This window comes from Gallus gallus, chromosome 23 (assembly GCF_016699485.2).
Source record: "Gallus gallus isolate bGalGal1 chromosome 23, bGalGal1.mat.broiler.GRCg7b, whole genome shotgun sequence".
Taxonomy (NCBI): Eukaryota; Metazoa; Chordata; class Aves; order Galliformes; family Phasianidae; genus Gallus; species Gallus gallus.
In genome coordinates, this window is record NC_052554.1 from 2,370,716 (window position 1) to 2,383,384 (window position 12,669).

A 12,669-nucleotide genomic window follows, 5' to 3' on the forward strand; every position below is an offset into this window, starting at 1 on the left:
CCCCCCCAAAAAGGGCGGCCGAGGGGCCCCACGGCACCGGGGAGGGGGGTCCGGGCCGCTGCCCCCCACGTCCATCCGTCCGATTGTCCTTCTGTGGGGCAGTCCGGAAAGCAGCGCCGGGTTGGGGTGAGACGGAGCGGTCGTGGTACGAAGGGGGGAAGCAGAGTTTGTCTCTCTTCCTTTTCTCTTCTTCCATCTTTTTTTTTGTTTGTTTCGCGTATTTTATAATATTTTTTTTTGCCTTTTTTTTTCCTTTCTTTTTTTTTCCTTTTTTTTTTTTTTAAACCTTTTTTTTTTTTTTTGGGGGGGGGGGTGGTTTTTTTTTTTTTTTTTTTCATAGAAAAAAACAAACAAACGGTTCCAATCCCAGTTAAATACAGAACTTGAAAAGTGTTCCAGAAAAAAAGTGCTGGCTAAATTACCTCTGCAAGAGAAACACAACGGGGGGGGGGGGGGGAAGAGGAGGAGGAGGAGGAGGAGGGGGGTGAGAAGGGCCCCGTGCCCCCCCCGTGCCCCCCCCGCCCCCCCCAGGCATCACAGCGCACCTACCCTGTAACAAAACCTCGCTGTCCGCTTGGCACGTCAGTGGCACTACAATGAGGTGACCGTAAACGTGTCCTCGGGGTGCTGCTCCACCATCGGCCCCAAGAACCCGCTCTTCTGGGCGGGGGCCATGACGGGGTGCCCCTGGGGTGCAAACGTGGGGTACCTGTAGTTGTCCTGCAGCTGCAGCATGGAGTCCCTCGGGACGGGGGAGATGTTCAAGTCATTGATCAGGGGGCAGGCGTAGGGGCCGCGGTGGTGGGCGCGGGACATCTCCAAGGGCTCCTTCTCGCCCTTGGAGGGGTGGGGGCCGCCGGGGCTGCTCAAATGGGGGTTGAGACACGAGGGGTCCGTCCTGCCCATGAAGTCCACCAGCATGCCGGCGCCCGCCTTGCCGTCGTACGAGGAGGGGCTGCGGGTGCTGGCGGTGGGCGAGTACCAATACGGGGGGTTTTTGCAGCTGGGGGACTCGTAGTGCGGCTGCGGCATGGCGAGGTCGCGGCACGCCACGTGGGGGCCGTGCGGGAGGGCCCCCCCCTGCATGCTGTGCTTGAGCGAGTCGCAGGCGGGCAGTTTGCGCAGCTCGCCCGCCCGCAGCTCCTCCTTGAAGGCCAAGGTGGGCGAGCAGTTGGGCGAGAAGGCTTTCTGGAGGCCGGCCTCGAAGACAGCCTGCTGCCCGGGGGCTGCCAGCTGGTGGGGCAGCGCGGGGAAGTGCTTGCCCTCCAGCTCCGGCTGCCCCAAGCCGGGCGAGTCGCTCTGAAAGCCCTGCACGAACGTCCCGTCCGACGGCGTCGAGGGGTTCATGGAGTAGGGCCCGGCGTAGTCGCAGGGGTCCCGCTCGCCCACCCCGAAGCCCCGCGACTGGGAGGGCAGCGGGGACATGCTGCTGTCCCCGCTGTAGTAGTCCAAGCCCAGGTCCGTGCTGTCGTGGAAGAGCGGGTTCACCGCCTGCGCCTTGCTGGGGAACTTGGCCTTGCCCGTGCCCCGCTCCTTCTTGGAGGCGCACGCCCCCCGCGAGCCCCGCGGCTGCCGGGGCCCCGTGCTGCGCTTGGAGGGGTACACGGAGGAGGAGGAGGACGAGGAGGAGAAGCTGAGGTGCGACGCGTCGAACATGTCCACCTTCTTCCGCCGGCCCCGGCCCGGCTTGGAGTTGCTCTGGAAGAGGACGCTCTGGTTCCAGTTGTAGCCGGGCGCCGAGGACGCCTCGTTCCAGTCCATCATCAGCTTCTCCAGGCTGGACAGGCTGGACTGGCCCTCGCTGGACGAGGCCTCGCTGTTGGCGCGCCGGTAGCCGGCCGGCTGGTTGAACTGCGTGCTGTCGGAGGACGACTCGGAGAAGGTCTCGGACACCGTCTGCTGCTTGGCCTTCTGCGGGGTGTAGTTGGAGATGTCCAGGATGACGTTGGGCTCGTTGAGGTGGCACTCGAAGCCCGGGTTGTAGAGCTGGCTGAACGCCTCCGAGCTCCACTCCAACCCGCCGTAGCCCTGCCGGAACGCCCACTGCGACGCGCTGGGGAACGGCCGGCAGTTCTCGGGGGAGGGCTGGAAGGAGGCCGAGCCTTTGGGCACCATGTAGCCGCCGGGAGAGACGGTGCTGGCGCGGCTGTCGCAGCGCAGCGGGGTGTGCGCGGCGCTGGAGAACTGTCCGCCCTCGGCGCTGTTGAAGAAGGAGGCTTTGCCCAGCGGCAGGCTGGGCCCGGCGGTCTGCTGCGCGTAGCCGGCGCTGTGCGCGCTGCTGGGGGACGAGGGCAGGCTGCTGCCGCTGCCGTAGGCGAAGCTGCAGTCCTTGCTGGTGGGGCAGTCCTGCGCCGGCGGGTACTGCTTCCCCGGGGGGAAGACGCTGGCGGGGGCCACGCTCTGCCCCGCGCCGTACCCGCCGTACTGCGGGTAGCCGGCCGTGCCCGCCGGGTGCGCGGTGGGCGAGCGGGAGACGGCGGAGGGCGGCACCAGCTTGGGGAAGGCCTCGGCGCCGCGGCACTCCGAGGAGCCCGCCTGGCTGACGCCGTAAGCGGCGGCGGGGCGGCCGGGAGGGAAGGCCTGCCGGGCCTGCATGGCGGCGTGGAAGGCCTCGGCGCCGGGGCCCGCGGCTGCCGGCACTTTGCCGCCCCGCGCCGGGTAGGCCGCCAGCCCGCCCCGCTGGGCCGCCATGGCGCCGGGAGGGGCCGCGTAGGCCGCCGACTTGCGGGACTCGGAGCGCGAGGCCGAGAGGGCGAAGTCCAGCAGGTCGGAGGAGTCGTCCGAGTCCAGCAAGGAGCGGAAGTACCCCGTGAAGAGGCTGTGCCGCTCCTGGCCCGCCTCGGCCTGCGAGGAGCCCGCGCCGCCCGCGTAGAAGCCGGCGCGGCCCGAGGAGCCCGACTCCAGCGCGGCGGCGTGGAACGGCCGGGCCTCGGCCCCCTGGTAGCCGCAGTTGCGGCCGGGCTGGCCGGCGGCGTGGCCGTGGTGCGGGGCCCAGGGGCTGCCCTTCTCCCCGGCCCACTCGGAGGCACTGTCGCTGAAGCTCTGCCCGGGGTTCTGCTCGGGGAACAGCACCCCGTTCTTGCGGGTCCGCCGCTTGCGCTTGGGTTTGCCCACGGGGTCGGGCTCCGGCCGGCCCCTCTTGCGCGGGTGCACGGGGTCGGCGTGCAGGGCGGCGGGCGCCTTCTTCTTCTTGCCGATGCCCTCGAAGAAGTCGCTGAAGGAGCAGCGGGAGGCGCGGGCCGCGTGGGCCCCTCCGCGCCCGCCGAAGCCGCCCGCCTTGCCGCCGCGCCGCCGGAAGCCCTGCACGCGGTGCAGGAAGTGGGAGATGCTCTGCGTGTCGGGCGCCTGGTGGATGGACTCGGGCTCGCTGGGCGTCCAGCAGCGCGGCGGGGAGCAGCGCCCCGAGCACTGGCTCTGCCGGTTGAGGAACGCCAGCTTGGCCAACACGTCCGAGTAGTCGGCCTTGCTGTCGTTGGTGTCGGCGATGTAGGAGGGCTGGGGCGAGGCCAGCTTCTGCTTCCTCCTCCTCCTCTTCTTCACCTCCGGGGCCGGCTCCTTGGGCTTGGCCTGGCCCAGCAGCAGGTTCTTGGGAGGCCGGCCCCGCTTGCGCTTCAGGATGATGGGCATCTCGCCGGGGGGGAAGACCACCACCACGTTGCGCCCGTTGTTCTTCATCTTGAGCAGCGGCGTGGGCTCCATGGAGCTGCTGGCCGCCAGCTCCTTGCCCTCCAGGTTCAGGTTGCTGCTGAGCGACGACACCTTGTAGGTGGTTTTGTTCCTCCTCCCCAGCGACACCGGGATCTTGGCCATCTTCACCACCATCTTCCGCACCCCCCGGCACTTGCTCTTCTTCCCCGCCGCCGCGGGGGTCTTGGGCACCTCGTCGGGCTCCAGGGCTTCGGGAGGCGGCGGGGGGGCCAGCAGCGGGGTGCCGGGCTCCTCGGGCCCGGGGGGCAGCTCGGCGGGCAGGGCGAGGGGCAGGACGCGGCTCTCGGGGACGATGTCAGCCCTGCGCCCTCGCCCTGCCCTCCTCCGGCGGCACAGCATCTTTGGTTTGTCGGTCCGGCGCAGCGCGTACTTGCGATGGTCCTCTCCGCACCTCCCGGCCCCCCGACCCCCGCAGGGGCCGCGTTTCACCACGCCGCTCAGCGGGCAGCCCCCCAGGCGGGGCTGCAGGCTGTGGGGCCGGAGGGGGTCCCCGGCGCCCGGCTGCGCCTCCAGCAGCTCCGGCACGGGGCCCAGCGGCTGCGGCTGCAGCAGGGACGGCTCGGAGGGCAGCAGCGGGGCGCGCGCCTCCAGGAGCTGCGGCTCCAGCGCTCCGGGCAGCGGCTCCAGCGTCTGCAGCCCCAGCGGCTCGGCCAGCGGCTCCAGCGACTGCAGCTCCAGCGATTCGGAGAGCGGCTCCAGAGACTGCAGCTCCAAGGATTCGGAGAGCGGCTCCAGCGACTGCAGCCCCAGCGGCTCCAGGTTCTGCAGTTCCAGCGACTCCGGCAGCGGCTCCAAGCTCTGTGCGTCGAGCAGCTGGGGCTGCGACTCCAGGGACTGCGAATCCAGCAGCCGGGACTGGGAGTCCAGCTCTTGGGCCGGGAGCAACTGGGGCTGCGGCTCCATGGGCTGCGACTCCAGCAGCTGCGTCCCCGGGCACGCCAGCGAGGCCAGCTCGTTGAGGATGTCCGCCTCGGCCAGCTCGGAGTAGTCACCGGCGTCGGGCTGCGAGCACCCCGCCTCGTCGGCGGGCGCTTTGCCGGAGGCCGGGGGCTGCGGGGCGCTCCCCCCGCCGCCCTCACCCTCCCCGTCGCGGGTTGGGGGCCGGGGGTGCCGCGGCGGCTCGGCTTTGCAGAGCACCCCGCGCTCCTCGGGGCTGCGGATGCTGTTGGCCAGGGAGGGCGAGGAGAAGAAGCTGTACTGCAGGTCGCGGTCGGCGGGCAGCAGGCGGCCGTCCTCGTGGCCGCCGCCGCCGCCGCCGGTGCCGCGCAGGCTGCCGCAGTCCAGGTGCACCCCGCTGCTCTTGAGGTCCTCGGAGAGGCGGTTGAGGTCCTTCATGATGTCGATGAGCTGCACCACGGGGTGAAGGTTGATGTGCCCGTTGCCGCACTTGCTCCGGAGCAGCGCGACGATGCTGTCGACGTTGCAGCGGCCCGAGGCCAGCGTCGCGTTGGGGAAGGTGTCGGGCGCCCGATCGCGGGCGGCTGCTTCCTCCGCGCTGCCCCCCAGGATCCGGGGTTCGCCGGCGCAGCCCAGCAGCTCCTCGGCCTCTTTGGTGCCGCCGTGCACGCCCTGGCACCGGTCGGCCGGGTCGCCGTGCAGCAGCGAACCCGCCTGGTGCTCCCGGCCCAGCGCCGGGCACGAGCCCTCAGGGAAGCTGAGCACGCTGCAGGATAAGGCTTTCTCCGCCGGGCAAGCGGGGGGCTGCTGCGCCGGGTGCCCCGGAGGGTAGAATTTGGGCTCTCGGACGTAGTCGGGCGAGCCTCGCACAACGCTGGTCGTTACCACTGGGCCCGGGGGCTTCACGCGCATCCTGACCTCCTCCTCCCCCGCGTGCCGCTGGGCTGAGCAGGTGCTGACATGGGGGTCGGGGAAGGTGAGGCGGGGACCTGGGGGGGGAGGGGGGGCAGAGAGGGGCGGTGAGGATCCCGCGGCGCCACCCGCGCCCCCTCTCGGGGTGCGGCCGCCTCCCCGCCCGCCACGGCCGCGGCTTACCCTCGGCTTTGCTGCTGCTTCTGCTATTGCACTTGAGCTCTCTGCAAAGGAAGGGGTGCAGAGGGTTAGCCCCCGGTGAGGGGGACCCCGGCGCCCCCCCCCCCCCCCCCCCCCCCCCCGTGCCGGCGCCGGTCCCTGCGAGGGCCGTACCAGGGGCTGCTCCTCCCCGGGGTGCTCCCGAGCCGGCACAGCCGGTGCCCATCGCCCTGGCGTCGGGGCTGCGCGCGGGGCAGGGGCTGGGGGAGACCGCCTGCGATCTGGGGACAGAGCGGATAGGTTGACCGGCCCCTGCGCGGAGCCGGAACGGATCGCGGGGCCGAGGATGCTCGGTTTAACCTCCCCAGCCCCACCCCACACGCGCAGCCCGGGCTTTGCGGCGCGCCCCGGGGTGCCGGGCTACGGGAACGGGGCGGGCGGGGGCCCTGCGGCCGCATTGCCGCTAGGTGTCCCCGGCGAGCCGCGCTGCCCGCCCGCAGAGCTGCCCGGCACGGCACGGCGCGGCCCGGAACGGCTCAGCGTGGCCCGGCACGGCCCGGCACTGCGCAGCACGGCACGGCATTGCGTAGCGCGGCACGGCACGGCATCGCATAGCGCGGCACGGCACGGCACTGCGTAGCGCGGCACGGCATTGCGTAGCGCGGCACGGCTCGGCACGGCACGGCACGGGGCCGGGGGGGGGGGGTCGGGGTGGGCAGGACGAAAGTTCTTTGTTCGAGGGCAGATGGGATGCGGGAAGCTGTTGGTGCATCCCCGGAATGAGGGACGGGGTGCCCAGGGGGTGCCGTGGGGGGGGTTGGGGGCCTTCCCCTCGTGGCACAGCAGCGGAGGGGACGCAGGGACGCGTGGTGGTGCAGCCGCATGCAGAAAGGGCGGCCCGAGGGGGAGAGGCACCCGGACGCCCCAAAGCGGGGGCTGTCACCCCGTCCCCCCCACCTGCAAACACAGCTCACGGAAAGCCGTGGCTGGAAAGAGTGAGCTCAGCTCTTTGGCAAACCCGGCCCAGCGCCGCTGCGTGCTGCCCCCCCCGGCCCCCCACCCCGTACCCCTCCCCGCTTCCTTCCCCGCCCCCCCGGGGCCACCCCACGCACAGCTGCTACCCTACGCCAGCTGCAGTGGGGCGGCACATGAGGTGACAGCAGCCACAGCGTCCCCCCGCCGCCCCCCACCTCAGCTTCCCTTTGCTACGAGTGGGTGGCACCGCGGGGACACCTCTGAGCTCCACACGGGGGCACACGGCTCCGGCACCCAACGGTGGGCAGGGAGGGGCACCCAGCACCCCACACCCCCCTCCCACCGCCCCACACCCCCCACTGCGGGATCCACCAAGCGATGCTTCGCCGTCCCCCTCCCACCCAAGCGAAGCAAAGCGGTGCGGTTCTTTGCCCCCCCACCCCAGCGCACCCTCTGCTCCCCACCCCGGGGCGAGGACCCCCCCGGGCTACCTGGGCCGCGGGTGTTTGCAGTGCAGGTTCACTCGGAAGCCGCGCTCGGGGCCGTCGCCGTCGCTGCTGGGCTGGCGGGGGCCCTGGGCGCACGGGAACCACTCTGCAGGCGGGCTGGCACCGTTCTCCAGTGCGCCGGGCTGGCAGGCGACCGAGCTCCCATCTGCCGAGCAAGCACAGAGACCCCCACGCGTCAGCCCATCCCGCAGCGCCCGGGGGACCCCCGCACAGGGAGCTGTGGGTCAGTCCGTGCGGGGCGGGACGCCTCCCCGCGTGTGTGCGTGTGTGTGTGTGCGTGTGTGTGTGTGCGCGTGGATTTGCACAGATCCGCGCTGTTCCTGCAGCTCCCGTGCCGCCGCTGGTCGGGGACCCCGTTGGCACGAGGGGTGCAGCTGCAGCCCCCCGGCACGGTGCCATGTGCCACAGCGCTGCGTGAAGCTCTGCCTGTTCCCTCCCTCCCCCCCAGCGCACACACACACACACACACACACACACCCGCTCGCCGTGATCCAGGCTGTTCCCGGTGTCTGGATTAGCGTGACAACTTATCAACAAGGCAGGGAAGGAGAATTCAAACCTGTCAGGCCGTCCTCAGCCCCCTCCCGTCTCCCCGCTCTCCTGCGGGCGCAGCGGCGCTGGCACCGGGCGCAGCCCCGCAGAAACGCGCCCCTGTTGCTGCCGGGTGTAGAGTTACACCGAGGGCAATGTGGAGCAGGAAAATATGTGCTAGAAAGACCGGTCGAGTCTCTGATGAATCTGCTAATGTGCCCGGAGCTGAGAGCTGTTGGAGGGGAGTCAGGCAGGAAGGAAGCAAACAGGAGGCTTTCCAGAACAGCCGCTGGGAGCCGGTCCCCGCCGCACACGCTGCGCGCGGCTCCGTGGGGAGAACGGGGCACCGCCGCGTCCCGCGACCCCGTCCCGCGTGGCCCCACCCCGCGTCCCCCCCACCACCCCCTCTGCGCCCCGGGGTGCCGACGAGGGCTCCACGGGGCGCCCCGACGTACGGGGGCGCGCGGCCCTCCCCACGCCGGCGCGCCCCGGCACGCGAGGACGCGCGGACCCACGGGTGCCATCAGCCCCCGCCGCCCTCCTGCCCCGGCCCACGTGGCCGGCGACGAAGCGCTGCGCCCCGCACTGTGCCGGCGCTCCGCCCGCCCCACGGACCCACCTGCAGCCCCCCACCCCGAGCCGTGGGGCCGGGCAGCTCCCGGCAGCCCCCAGCAGCACCGGGCCGGGATGCTCGCCGCGCCGCCGCGCTCACTTTCACCTCCTCTGCTCAGCCCCAGGCAGCGGCCACATGTTTCGCATTAGGCGCTCTGGACTTCGCCATTCCTGGGTTGCTAGCCAGGGGTAGGGCCGCTTTCCTTCTCTCTCTTTTTTTTTTTCCCCTTTTTTTTTTTTTTTTCCTTTTGCTGGTTACAAAACACCATCCGAGACCACACAAGAGAGGAGGGATGGAGGGAGAGAGATGGATGGGAGCGGCGCTGCGGCGGGTGAAGGGAAGGGGGGGGGGGGGGGATGGAGAGCGGGGGGGGGACGGGACTCACAGCCACCCCTGCATCCACCTCCTGACCCCTGGAGCCTCGCAAAGATAACAGCCCCCGAAGACTGCTGACTCGCCGCGCAGAAATCCAATATCCGCGCCTGGTGAACTAATCGACTACCTGGGCTGCCACCTCCCCTGCCCGGCCTTAATCCCGCTGCTGCAAAGCTTTAATTAGTTTAACGGTTTCGGGCTCGGCTCAGCCTGCGCGCAGGGTGGCACTGCCGCGGGGTGGGAGGGGTGGCACCGGGGGGCGCTGCGTCCCTCCCGCCCCCCTTCCCCCCCCCCCCCCCGCCCCATCCCCACCACCACCACCGCCCCCCGCCGGGGGCTGCCGGCGCCCGGACCCTCCCAGAAGGGCTCCGTTGGCAGCGCTGCGGCCCCGCAGGACGCGGACGTGGGCTGCTGCCCGGCTCTGAGGCCACCCAGATGTCGGGGTGGGGCCGGAGATGCCACCGGGAGACGGGAGGGGACCGCCACACAGATGGGGACGCGGCGGCCCCACATCCCCGGCGGGGTGGGCTGCGCCGGCCCCAAATCCACCCCTTCTCCCCCCAGAGGGACACGCGCTGTGTGCGCTGGGGGTCACGGCTGCCCCACGCCCGATGTGATGGGGGCTTTGCACGCACACCCGAGGGGGGCTCTGGGGATGTCGTGTCGTCCCCCCCCCCCCCACACTGCACTCAGAGACACGGGGCTGCACAGCACATCACTCTTGCACACACACACACACACACACACACACACACCCTGCACAGCCCTGGGGCGCTGCCTCTCTCTTGCACACACACACACACACACACACACAGAGGGGGCTCTCCCCCCTTGCACACGCACCATGGGGGTACCCGTCCTATGTGTCCCCCCTTCTGCCCCCATCCCTCACACGCTCTCACACTTGCACTGCTCTCTCACACGCACCCGGACCCCCCCCCCCCCCCCCCGGCCCTGCAAATCCCCCCCCAGCCCATGCTGCTCCTGCTGACACCAATGGAAAATCCCCTCCAGTGACAGCTTCCTGGCAGGCGCTCGCTGAGGGTTTCCGTGTTCCCCGGCCAGCCCCCCCCTCCACACCCCCCCCAGCCCTCACCACGGGGTGGGGGGGGGGTCAGGCAGACCCTACTTCACCCCACTCCCACCCCAAAGCCATCACACCCCCTCCCCAAAGTGCACGGCTCCCACACCCCATAACCCCCATAGACCATCCCCAGTGCCACCAGTGATGGGTTGGGACCAGGGGTGTTGGGGGGGGGTGGGTGCTCCTATGGCCGTGCAACGCCGTTCAGCCCCACTCCCCCCCCCCCCACCCCCCCCCCCGCCTCACCCCCTCCATTGGTAATTAGGAGACGGAGCAGATGGTGCCTGTGTTTCATCTTAGGTAACGGGTCCGGCGAGCTGCTCCGCTGCCTGTCCCCATTTCTGTAGGGCACCGGAGCAGAGGGGTTTTGGGGCACCCCCAAGGCAGGGGGCTGGCGGGGAATGCCCCCCAAACACGGGGCCGGTGATGCTACGGGAGGGAGAGGGCACCACCACAAAGGGTTTGGCTGCTGGGGGGGGGCACAGGCAGCATGGAGCTGCGGGACGGGACAGGGGGAAGCCCTGCGTGAGGCATCCCGGGGGGGCTCGAGAATGTGGGGGGCTCTGGGACCCGCAGGACATGAGCGCTGGGTACCCGAGGCTGCTGGCAGCCCCCAACCGCACCCCGCTGCTGCAAGGCACGGTGGGAAAATCCCTGTGCCAAAACATCCCCTGTGCCAAAACAGCTCCGGGATGGTGGGGCTGGAGGGGAGGCGGGGAGCCCGCGGGCACAGATGGCACAGCCCACACTGCTGGGGTGACACGGGGCTGGGGGGGCACAGCCATGGGGACGCAGCCATGGGGACGCAGCCATGGGGACACCGCTGGGGACGCAGCCATGGGGACGCAGTGGTGTGGATGCGGCCCTTCTCCCGGCCTCGGCACAGACTTCTCCTGCAGCACCGACCCCATCCCCACCCGCCTCCCTGTGATGACCGTTCCCCCATTACAAACCCTCTCCCCGCGCCCTACAGGTTTGACACCGCACTGCACGCACCCTCTGCCCCCCCCCCCGGGGGTCCCAGGACCCCTCCCCTATGGCCAACCCCCCCAACCCCGACGGCATCCTCAGCCCGGGCGCAGCGCTCCTCACACCCCATCCCTCTGCCCCCCACCCCTCACCCCATAGGGGTCCCACTCCCCTCCCCAGCCCGGGGGGAGGCGGTGGGGCTGTGCCGGGCCGGGGGGTGGGTTCCGAGGGGTGGGGGGTGAGGGTGGGGGGGGGTTCGGGGACGTGTGGCTCTCGACAGATGGACGGCAGCGACGGTGGCACCTCGGCCGGCTGGAGCCGAGCGCCGCGGTTCAGCGCTCGCAGGGAAACGGGCTAAATTTAGCCGCTTCCCTCGGTGCCAGCTTTGTTCCCCCGCCCCGCTGAGCCGGCGCGGGAGGCAGCAGCCGGCCCGGCCCCCCCCTTCGGCCCCCTGCCCGGTGGGTGGGTGGGGGGGTGGTGGGGACACCCCGACCCCCGGCCTTTGGGTGCCGGGTGCCGCAGCAGGCAGCGGGTTCCGCAGGCGTGACCCCACGCGGTGCCATCCCCGGTGCCCCCCGCCCCGCGTGCCGCCTGCGCCCCCCCACACCCCCCCCCCCCCGCGCTCCCGCTTATAGCCCAGCATGACTCACAGCCCCGCCGCGTCCCTGCCCCGCGCCCGGCCGCGCTGGGTCAAATCGCACCGCGCCACCCCCGCGCCCCACAGAACCCCTACAGCCTCAGCGGGGGCTTCGAGGCCAAAGCTCCCCAACCGACCCCCCCACCCCCACCCCCCCCATCGCCCCCGGGCAGCTGCGGGGCCGCGGAGCGCTGCGGGTTAACGCCGAGCGGGGCCGGGATGCTGCGAGGCCGGCAACATTTGGAAGGCGCCAGATGGACGCGTGCCCGCGCCGAGGGCTCGAGCGGCACAACCGACGTCCCCCAGCGCCGGACCCGGGGGGCTGCGTGCAGCGGGAGGGGGGGCGAGAAGGGGTGGGGGACACCGGGCGGTGCCCGGCGGGCGGTGGGACGCCCGCGCCCACCCGCGACCCCACCGCCCCGTGGCACCGCGGAGCCCCGAGGGGGGAGGTGGGGTTCCAGGTGTGCGGGGTCACCACGCCGCCCCGCGGGGGAGCAGCCAGGTGCGCGCAGCGCTATGGGGCCGGGGGTCCGTCGCGGGGGGAGCCGTCAGTTGCCTCCGTCGGCCAATTTTAGAAACTGGCCGGACAAGAAAGGCAGAGGCCGGGCGGGATTTACGGCCGGGTGGGTGTTTCTTTTCTTTTCTTTTCTTTCCTTTTTTTTTTTTACGTTCTTCTCTGGAGGTTTTCCTTCCCTCCTCCTTCGGAGGCGCGGAGCAGCGGCAGCTCCGGGCGGTGGGTCCCATTCCATGGGAGATGCGGGGCGGTGCGGGGCCGAGCTGGGGGGTGGGGGGGGGGGGGAGGCACGGGGACAGCAGCAGGCCTGCGTGTGGCACGAGGGCACACAGGTGCACGCCCACGCACACAGGTGCACACGCAGGTACACAGGCGTGCACACACACACACACACACAGGTGCACGCTCCCTCCTTGCACACGTGGCATTGCACCCACCCGGGGCAGCGGCCAATGCATGGGGACCCCCCCCCCCCACACACACACAGCCCCGCAGCCCCCCCCGGGCCCAGCTGCCCGCCCCCCAGGTGTACTCCCCTGCGCAGCAGGTGACCCTGAAATGCAATTAACCCTTTTATGGTTATTATTATCGCGATCACTTCTTGAGCCCTCCCAGCGCTGAGGTGGCTCATCCCCGTCAAATCAGAGCGTCGGCACCGCAAGAGGGGGGGTGGGCGCAGGGCTGGGGGGGGTGCGTGGGGGGGGAAACTGAGGCAGGGAGGGGGTGATGCCCCCGAGCTGTGCCTGTGTGCACGAGGAGCCCCCCCAGCGCACAGAGCGCCCATGC

At 70.8% G+C, this 12,669-nt stretch overlaps 1 protein-coding gene across 8 annotated transcripts in view; it reads right to left on the minus strand.

Moving 5' to 3' along the window:
• Positions 1 to 304: 304 nt before the first annotated feature.
• The window catches only part of AHDC1 (AT-hook DNA binding motif containing 1), a 43,460-nt gene continuing 31,095 nt past the window's right edge, over positions 305 to 12,669 (minus strand). For 5 of the 8 annotated variants that reach the window (XM_025143038.3, XM_040651979.2, XM_040651981.2 and 2 more), the window contains 4 exons: positions 7,143 to 7,305; positions 5,701 to 5,741; positions 550 to 5,594; positions 305 to 424 (listed from right to left, as the gene is read on the minus strand). In XM_025143038.3, the coding sequence (XP_024998806.2) occupies positions 592 to 5,517 (4,926 nt within the window). In that variant the 5' untranslated portion in view covers positions 5,518 to 5,594; positions 5,701 to 5,741; positions 7,143 to 7,305 and the 3' untranslated portion in view covers positions 305 to 424; positions 550 to 591. Of the gene's footprint in view, positions 425 to 549; positions 5,595 to 5,700; positions 5,742 to 5,850; positions 5,958 to 7,142; positions 7,306 to 7,719; positions 8,402 to 12,669 lie in introns of those variants that run through there. The other 3 variants (XM_040651980.2, XM_046903665.1, XM_040651976.2) reach the window with 2 other exon arrangements.